This window comes from Chrysochloris asiatica, unplaced genomic scaffold (genome assembly GCF_000296735.1).
Source record: "Chrysochloris asiatica unplaced genomic scaffold, ChrAsi1.0 scaffold00109, whole genome shotgun sequence".
In the NCBI taxonomy this organism is placed as follows: domain Eukaryota; kingdom Metazoa; phylum Chordata; class Mammalia; order Afrosoricida; family Chrysochloridae; genus Chrysochloris; species Chrysochloris asiatica.
The window spans coordinates 8,913,001-8,923,289 of NW_006408627.1; the positions used below are offsets into that span (position 1 = coordinate 8,913,001).

The 10,289-nt window shown below is 37.9% G+C and overlaps 1 protein-coding gene across 1 annotated transcript in view; it reads left to right on the forward strand.

Annotated features, from left to right (window-relative positions):
* HERC6 (HECT and RLD domain containing E3 ubiquitin protein ligase family member 6) overlaps positions 1-10,289 on the forward strand; it is an 88,090-nt gene that overhangs the window by 31,771 nt on the left and 46,030 nt on the right. Inside the window, exons 11-13 of the mRNA XM_006867774.1 lie at positions 2,639-2,793; positions 4,148-4,261; positions 4,795-4,902. Of these exons, the coding sequence (XP_006867836.1) occupies positions 2,639-2,793; positions 4,148-4,261; positions 4,795-4,902 (377 nt within the window). The remainder of the gene's footprint in view (positions 1-2,638; positions 2,794-4,147; positions 4,262-4,794; positions 4,903-10,289) is intronic.

A 10,289-nucleotide genomic window follows, 5' to 3' on the forward strand; every position in this document is an offset into this window, starting at 1 on the left:
ACTGAGGGGACCCGACCACTTGCCTTGATGTCTCCTGGGCAAGCAACTTGCTTGTTCTTGTAGTAACAGTAGGTCTGCCTCTATTGTTTTGTATTTTTCCTGACAGTCTTTCTTTCAAGAAGTATCTTCTGTTCTTCTAGCTGCTCCAGGCTTCCAGATCCATTTTGCACTGTATTCTGTGAGTTGTCAGTTCCTCTTTTGTGCTTATTTTTTCATAAGTTGTTAGTATTTTTTAAAATTTGTTGCTGTTGCTATTGTTAAGTGCCAATGAATGGTTTCCAACCCATAGTGACCCTGTATAGGGTTTCTGAGGAGCAGCTGGTGACCTTGAACCACCGATCTTGCAGTCAAACATCTTTGCAGTTTGGTACATCAACCCACAGCACCACACCAGGACTCCTTTTAAAATTTAGAGGTTCTTTATTAATGTAATTAATCTTTTATCAACAATATGAGTTGGAAATATTTTTCTTATGTTATCCTTAAAATCTTTTTCTTTGTAGTAGTTTTGCTATAAATATTTTTAAAGTCGTATGCTGCCTAATATAGTAACAATTTCTCTGATAGCTTCTGCGTTTGGGATCATATGTACAAAGTTCTATGTACTTTGAACTTTTTTTTTTTAATTCTCATGCTGCTATTAAAATTTTTATTGTTTCATTTTTTTATTTAACTTTTTAATTTTTATTAAGTTGATCTTAGTTATACTTTATTTTTTTTCTGGACTGCTTTCAGAATGTCTCAACCTTTTTATTGAATATTCTGTTTTGTTCCCATTAATATGAGGAGACTTCAAAAGTTCATGGAAAAATTCCATTATCTCTTAACTTCATTTTTCCACAAACTTTTGAATCCCCCTCGAATGTAAGGCCATCTTTATCATACAACAAAGTCTCATGTGTATTATATCGACTTCTGGGATCTCTATTAGACTTATTTGCAGTCCATGTATCTCAGTCATACTATTTTAATTACACTAGATTGATATTTTAACAATTGACAGTTTTCTGAATGTTATCTGTGAGTACAGTAATCTAGACTGCAACCTCAATAATACCAAAATAAAAGTATTAAGTTCTTTTATATTACACTGTTGTTGTTAAGTGCAGTTGAGTCAGTTCCTACTCATTGTGACCCTATAGAGTTTCCAGGGAGTGGCTGGTAGGTTTGAACCATCAACCTGGTCAGCAGTCCAGTGCTCATCCTACAGTGCCACACCAGAACTCTTTTATATTCCATATACATCAATGTTGTTGTTGAGTGCCATCAAGCCAATTTTAACTCATAGTGACACTGTACAGCCTTTCTGAGGAGCAGCTGGTGAGTTTGAACCACCAACTTTGTGGTTCTCAGTCCAGTGCTTCTCCTATGGGGCACCACACCAGAGTCCATATGTATATCTATAAACACAACATACAAATATATGTATGTATTTGTATACAAATATACATATATTTGTATGTTGTGTTTACTTTTCACAGATTGAAAATATCCTTGATGACATAGTTATAGCTATAGGTATGTTGTTGTTAAGTACCATCAAGTCTGTTCAGTTATAGGTATAGGTACATAGATATATAGATGTTGTTGTTGTTGTTGTTAAGTGCTGTCAAGTCGATTCTGACCCATAGAGACCCTGATGAGCCATTAGTAGGTTTGAACCATTGACCATGTAGCTAGCAGTCCAGTGCTTATCCTACAATGCCACACCAGGACTCCAGATATATGGATATTCAGCTATGTTTTCAGACTTCATAGACATCCTGTAGAATTGTCCATTTAAAAATTATGAAATCAATGAAAACATCAAGCATAAATTGATCTATCAACAAATTTTGTCAGAATTTTGAATTTTAATTTTTAATTATAATGAGGGTTTGCTGTGGCCAACTACTGCATCCAAAAATTGGCTATACTCCACAACCCGCACAGAGAGATTAAACCCGAGTAGGGGCAACAGGAGATTAGAAATGAAAAAAAAAAAAAAAAGACACAAGACACAATTGAAATAAATAAAGTTAGGACCAGGTGGGATGCAGCACTCTGATGGAGATACTGTGGCACTGACCAAGGTAGTGACTTTATTATATACACAGCTCAAGGGGAGGTGCTGGGGGCAGGGAAAAGAGTGCAAAAACATCTGATGTTATTGATGCATGCAGTAAGTGGGACTTTATCAGAATAATTTAGTTGCTAGGGAAACAGGGATAGGGCAGCTAGATGTTTTTGCAGACTTGAGCTGAAGGTCATACAAGGAAAACACCTTATAAGTCTCCTGTCCCCTGAGGCAGCCCTGCAAGTTCCTTGGGGGTGAGGCTTGACTTGAATGCAGCCTGAGTTTCTGGACCATAACCATTCAGTTGTAATCCTTAGGTTAAAGTACACCCACGTCAGGGAACCTCAGCTCAGCTGCTCCCAACAAGAGTTGATTGGGGAGGCAGTCCCCCCCCCCCATATCTGTGAGTATTAAATGTTTTCCCAGATGATTTCCTTAGAAAAGATATTTTATCCATTATCCTCCCCAAATTGGAAAATATTATCTCTTTCTTACATTAAAAACCCAGTAGAACTGAGGGAGTTTTTTTTTTTTTTACTTCTTTTGGTCTGTATCTCTTACGTTGCTTTCATACCCCCTCAGAAAAATGTTGGGCAACTTTGCCTAAATCGTCTCTGAACACATTGGTCCAGATGCTCAAAACTGCCATCAATGGTCAAATGACTTTTTGGATTGAAAACAGTCAAAGTCACTATAATGTTAAAGCTCTTCTAAGAATGATGAAAGAAGTATATAAGGTAAGAGCTCATCTAAAGGAATGCATGTATCATTTTTATAAATCAAAATCTCTTAGGTCTCAGCCATTTGTCTTCCTAAGAATTATGCTAAATCAATTATTGCAGAATATTAAATAACTATACTTCACAATTTGTAAGGTACTATGTAAAAGGGAACTGTTTGAAAGAAAATATTTGGAGATTTAAGAAGTGAGCAACCTTATGAGGATTTAGGGAGGTTCTTTGTAATGGACTTCTTTCATTAAGAAAAGCACAGAGATACATGCAACGTGGATAAATCTTACCAGTCTAGTGATGAGCAAAAGATAAGCACACACACACACACACACACACACAAAAGAGAAGCACAAAAGAGTCCATATTCTATGATTTACTTATATCAATTTTAAAAACAGGTAAAGCTATAGTGATAGATGTCAGAAAAGTCATATCTTTGGCTGTAAGGTTGATTGACTTAGGAGGAAATCTGCTAGAAGCTGCTGGAAGTGTTCCAGGTCTTGATGCAGACAGTACTTTCACAAGTGTATATGTGTGTAAAAATTCATCAAACCGTACATTTAAGATTTATTTACTTTACTGAATATATGTTATAACTCAGGAAAGAATTAAATAAAAAGACAAGACTAAAAGGTTTGCAGAGGACTAGGGCTCAAACCAGCTAAGGTCTAATGGATACTGATAAATCCTGTGATTCTAATTGTTGTTGTTGTTGTTAAGTGCCATCGAATAGTCCATATTAAAATATTTGTTCACTCCCACTATAGAAAATCAGGTAAGGCCATCAGGATTTGGCGCTGAGGACATTTGGACCACCCAGAGTGCAAGGTCTATTCTAGTAGGCCTACGTGGAGTCAGTGGCACTGAAAATCACAAGCCTTGTTTATACTGTCCTCCTGCTTTTTTATCTCAACTGTAATTATCTCAACAAAAGAGGAATCAAATTGTGCTTGTAGCAGAGCTAAGAATGTAAGAATATTCTGAGGAATTGACTGAATACCCACAGAAGTCAGGGTCATGTTCCTCGTATAATCCAGCTTCTATGATTATTTGCTCAGCATCAGATTAAATAAGTATGGTGAAAGAATACAACCCTGGGACACACCTTTCCTGATTCTAAACCATTCAGTATCCCCGTGTTCTATTCTTACTGACTCTTGGTCTATGTACAAGCTCCTCGTGAGCACAATCAAGTGCTTTGGAATACCCATTATTCACATTGTTCTCATAGTTTGCTATGGTCTACACACTTGAAAGCCTTTACATAGTGTATCAAGTTAATATTCATTAACTAATATACACATATATATCATATTACTAATATAAAATGAAATTCACTGGTCACATTGTCTTTAAGGTAAACAAAGCTAACTCTCAACTGCCTGAAAATGCTTTTAATATAGATGAACTCTCCACATGGCTCAACTTCTGTACAGATAAATTCAGACTATGCTTACAAAATATGGGCCAGGTAAGAGTCACAGTTTTACTTCTGAATATGTTTGCATTTTAAATGGGATCCATTAGTAACTGTATTTTTGTTGTTGTTAAGTACTGTGGTGGAGTTGTTTCTGATTCATAGTGACCCTGCACAGGGTTTCCAAAGCTGTAAATCTTTACAGAAGCAGAAAGCCTCATCTTTCTCCCATGGAATGGCTAGTAGTTTCAAACTGCTGACCTTGAGGTTAGCAGCCCTATTTGTAACTACTACACTACCAGAACTCCTTTAGTAACTGTATAGGTATCCTGAAAAATCAAGATTTGAAAACTATCTCATTGCATTGTAAAATTTTCTAAATTAGATGATTTGATTGTTGAAAACGTGCATGTCTTTCCCTCACAAGGCACATATATTTTTAAAGAAATGTGTTTCTCAATCATTTGGATTCTTGAGAATACAGCCTAAAAGTATAAAGGGAAAGAATTTAAAGTGAAAAGGTAAAGGAATGAAGATTTTCTCCTTTTTTATTATTATCAAAACTGTTTTGCCTGCTTATTTTCTAGTTACCTAAAGAAAACTTCAGTCCAGTTGTTTTCAGTGCCTTTCCATTTACCTTTAATTTTCATTCTAAAATGAAATTATTGGCAGCGGATTCATTTTTTAAAATGCAGGTATGTGTCTTTTTTAATTATTAAAAATTTCAAATGTATACAATAAACCTCAAGATTCAATAGTTATTGGTATTTAACTATCTTTTCTTCATTTATCACTTCTGATATTTTTGTAGTTACTGTTTTTGAAGGATTTTTTTAAAAAGTAACTCCCACGTCCAATTTATTTCCATTTATCCATAATTCATTATGTTATGTTTAGTTGTCTCATTTCTGTTCTTGCTAAGGTTTATTAATTGACTCAGGTGGTAACCATATGTTTTTCCATCACAAAGTTTCCTATAAGCCTTTTATTTAATAATTTCATCCATTTATGATCTTTGTCTATATAGCATCTTTTTTTAAGGTTTGCAAAATATTCCCACTCCTCACTTATTGACATGATAATTATGCAAAAATCAACATTGTGCGGAAAATGGAGAATAAACATATTGGATTACAAAAGGAGGGATGACTATGTCATTAAATAACTACCAAACCACTGAAAATTATGGCCCAACCGCATTGACACTTAACCTTAACTATCATAGCCAACATTACTCTTGCCATACACCTCAGCATTTGTTACTGTCAGATGTGCATTGTTAGTATGCAAAATAGTTGGCAGTAGGTATTTAAAATTTTTATGGTAAGTATAAAGTGCCAGATAATGAGACAGTCAATAAATGTGAAGTGGGTGTAGGTGTAGTGATACAAGGAAGTTTCAAAACATTCATGGGAAAATTCCATTTTTTGAAGCCCCTTGCATAAGCTTTCCAAAATTAGTAACTGGGAGTCTGTGAAGAAAATTTCCTTGTCAATCAGGGCTATTTGCTTAATCTATAAAACCATTCACTGCAATGGAATGCAGTATCCTTTTTCTTTAGTTACCAATTTTCATAAGGAGCTGTTTGTGCTAAAGTTAATTTTAATGATAATGAATAAGATGTCATTTTTGTCTGTATCTTTATTTAAATATCACTAAGGATTTGTATATAGCATTAAGGACTTGTGTATTTTTTTTAATTTACTAAATAAAAATACGTATTTGGAAATTCTTTTTCCAATGTGTACCCTTTCATCTGGCTCCCTTGGCCATATTTCTTCAAAAGCTTCCTTGCTTTCTGGCATAACAAGCTGTTCCAGGCTAATTGTATGCATGTTCTGTCTCAACACTGGAATTGCTCTTTGCTGCAAGGAGCCCCAGCTTCCTTTCAGAGGGAAAGGCATTTGGCATTTATAATCCAGTCAACAGAATACCAATTTCAACTGAGTTGCCATTACTTCTAGGTCATCTCAAGGACATAACTTGAACTTACACATTTTTGTAAAGAGGGGGAAAAAAACTTGGCTTGTTAATGATGTTTCCAATTAAACTTAAAATTACAGCCTCTGGAAGAACTAGTACAAAACTTGTGCTTACACCAGAAAGCACACAACACTAACCACCACCATCACAACAAAACATGAAAACTGGACATTGTATATGTAACAGCTGTTTTCATATACTGGGGAAATTATTGCTGTTCTTGATAAGTGCCGTAGTGTTGAATCCAACTTATAGCGACCCTCTATAGGGTTCCCAAGAAGCAGCTGGTGGGTTTAAACTGCTGACCTTGTGGTTCACAGTTCAGTGTTGATCCTACAGTACCATGCCAGGAGTCCTAGTAGGACAATAGGCAGTTCATTATCATTTGAGGATGACCCTGAGTTCCTCTGGAGGCAATTTCTAGATGAGAATGCAGAGAGGAGAGACCAACAAGACTATGACAGCCTCCCGAAGTGATCAGTGTTTGGGGAAGCTGAGGTGGCAGAGTACAAGACAGAAAGGAACTCTGTGTAAATGTGTTCTGAATGTCTGACTGAATAATGATCCTGGCACGCAGCAGGCAGAACTCTCTGCAAAGCAATTCTAAGAACAGCTGCCAGGAGGTTAACAGTTGAGCAATTCCTAGAGCTAATACAGGCTGGAAGACATGGAAATTCTCAGCATCCAGACTAAAGACACCTCACTGAACACTCAGGACAACCATAGAGGCCTGAGAAGGGTCACACCTCTTTATTAGGGCTAAACTAGACCTAGAATAGTAAGTCCTGGTGTGACACTGTAAGATAAGCTCTTCTTGATCTAGTATGCTGGTTTTTGCCTTAAAGTTTATTTTATCAGAGATTAGTGCTGCTACTCCTGTTCATTTTTTATTGCAATTAGCTTGGTATATTTTTTTCTATCATTTTAACTTTTAATCTGGTTTTGTCTTTGTGTATAAGGTGTGTATCTTGCAAGCAGCATATTGAAGGGTCCTGTTTTCTTATCCATTCTGTCACTCTCTTTCTCTTAACTGGTGCATTGAATCCATTGACATTCAATGTAGTTATCGATAGGTATGAATTAATTGCTGTCATTATGTTAGTTTTTTGTGGTGCTGCTCGTTCCTTTGTTCTGCATGCCTTCTTGTGCTGAGTTCATGTTTTTTTGTACTATTTCTTGTCAGTTTCTTCTTAGATTTAATGTTCCCATGTTCTTCTTGGATCTTCATTTTCTTGGTATGCTGTGAAGTATTAATTTTCTTTGAGGTTACCCTATGATTTACTAACTTTCTCTTCCATCTGAGTTTATTTTATCCTGAAATCTACCTGACCTTCTCACCACCTAGATCTCTGCTCCTATATTTTCTCCTTCTTTAACATTGTCATTATTTTGCTCTTTGACTGACTTCCCAGGTCCTCTGAATTCGTTGTTGTAATTTTGTTCTATTCTGGACACTTTTATCTGTCGACTGGGTTCTGGGTGGTGCTGCCACACTTGTCAATCTCTGGTTGTTGTCTGTTCATGTTTAGTCAAAATAACTCCCTTTAGGATGTTTTGAAGTGGTGGGGGTGGCTTTGCCAAAGTCTCTTTGCTTCTTTTTATCCTGGAATGTTTTGTTGCTCTGTCAAATTTTATTGACAGCTTTGCTGGATAGATGATTCTTGGTTGGCAATTTGCTTCTTTTAGGCTTTTATATATGTTTCCCCACTGCCTTGTTGCCTGCATGGTTTCTTCTGAGAGATCCGGCTTAATCTGATTTGTTTGCCTTTGTAGGTAACACTTCTCTTTTCCCTGGCTGCTTTTAGGATTCTCTCCTTGTTTTTTTATTTTGGAGAGCTTGATTATGATATGTCTGATATGTCTTGGTAATTTTCTTTTGGAGTCTATCCTTCCTGGGGTTTGTTCAGCTTCTTGAATACTTATCTTTTCATCCTTCAAGTTGCATGGGAAATTTTCTTCTAGAAGTCCTCAACTATCACATCTGTGGAAGGAGAAGATGGAAAAGCTCCATATCATCAGTGAAGACAAGGCCAGGAGCAGACTGTGGAACAGACCATCAATTGCTGATGTGCAAATCTCCTCTGTGGACTTGTGTAATTCTTCCTGGTCTGGAATGCCAACAATTCTTAAGTTATTCCTCTTCATGTTGTCCAACATGAATCCTTGACTCTCTTCAGATTTTTTAAATCCTTTTCTCTTCTTGCTCTTCTGTTTTAGCAGTATTGAGAGATTTGTCTTCCAGCTTGCTGGTTCTGGCTTCCATCACTTCAATTCTACTCCTTTGTCCTTTAGTGTATTGTCCATTTTTGATATTTTATTATTAATCATTTGGACCTCTTTCTCAGGTTTTGAATTGTTTCCAATACTATACTATCTTTTTTTTTTTTTTTATTGTGAGGTCTACATGGCAGAACATCAGCTTTACACTCATCCTATCGTATTTCATTTCATTGCAATTATTCCAACCCCCTCCATGTATCATCATATAACCCCAAAGGATACACCATGCAGGCCCATCCCCATCTCCCCAGCTGCCAACACACAGGCCCTCTCCACCCCTGAGTCCAGTGTCCCCAGCTGCTTCATCTGTCCACATCATCTTCTCTGTCTCCATTCCTTGTGTCACTGCCTCTCTGGGTAGGGTCCCACTCTCCATTCTTCTCACTTGATGGGATCAGGGAGCTCCACTCTTGGGCTGCAAAATCAATCACTCTCCTCCTTTTGTCAAAAAAAAAAAAAAAAAAAAACTACCTTTAAATTTCTTAACCTCACAGTCAGACCTGTTGGTGATTATTCATTATTGTACCACAAGAGTCTTATCCCCATTTCCTTTTGCCAGCCTGGTCCCAATGGATTGGATATCATTCAGTGATGGTTCTATTTTCCCCAGCCCCATCTGGAACTAGGCTCCCTCTTGAAAGCTTGTAAGCCAGTCACTTCTTGTCTTTATAGGCCCCTCATTTGGGGTAGCCAATGTCTATGTTGCCCATCCTTGTCAGTCCTGTGTACCGAGGGGGTGGGAGTGATCCTTGCTGTACTACTTATGTACTATGTCCATAAGTAGAGGTAAAGTTCATCAAATTGTAGCAGCTTACTCCCCCCACCCCCACCCCTTCTTTCTTCTTCTAGTCGAGTTCTGATCATCCAGCCATAGAAGCCAGGTCAAGTGGGTACTATCTGCAAGTATGGGTGTTCTTGTACATCTCCCCTCACTTCATATCAGCTGGACACTACACTCTCCGCTCTAGTCCTCTGTGGCCATATCACAGGGTCCCAGAGTCCCTGGGTTTGATGGACTGATGGCAATCCAGGTCTCCAGCCGGGTTCATGAGGGTCTATAGAATGTGGTGAAGGCTCAGCTCGAAACTTCATTGCTGTTTTTTTCTCCTCTTCCCTTATCAGTGACCAATGCATTCACCAGCCAGACCACATGCCTGCTCATGTATTCCCCTTGAGTCTCAGTCTTGGAAGTGGGTTTACTCGGAGGGGTCCTGACCACTTGCCTTAATGGCTCTTGGGCAAACAGCTTACCTGTTCTTGTAGTAATCAATCAGACTGCCATTATTGTTTCAGATTTTTCCTACCGGTCTTTCTTTCACAAAATATCTTCTGTTCTTTCAGCCAATCCAGGCTGGTCTACTCATCCTTTCCAGTGGAAATTTTCTACCTCAGTCAGTTCTGCATGGAGTTCTTGATTCCACCTATGGTCTTGTGCAGTGTAAAGGCTCCACAGGAAGTCTCTTTCATTGGGCAACTTCTAGCCCCCTTTAAGGTATTCCAATCAGATATAGGCTGAAGACGGACTTACAAGCTTTCTGTAGTGATGATTCCTTTCTCCCCACCTCAAGTGTCTATTTTAAAATGGTAGGCAAGAGAAACCAAGATTGAAAAGACAGCCAAGAATCTTAACACTATTCCCCTCTTTTACCCCTTCAAACTGTGCCTCAATTCCTGTATCCTGGAGCCCTGTTGTTCCAAGGTTGTGCGTACATCATCATTTACCTCTGTCCCACTTAGCCCATGTGAACCTGTCTAACTGTTCTCCCATCAGCCTTGCTCTTCCATTCCCCTCCCCCTGCTTGTGTATTGCCCACCTCCC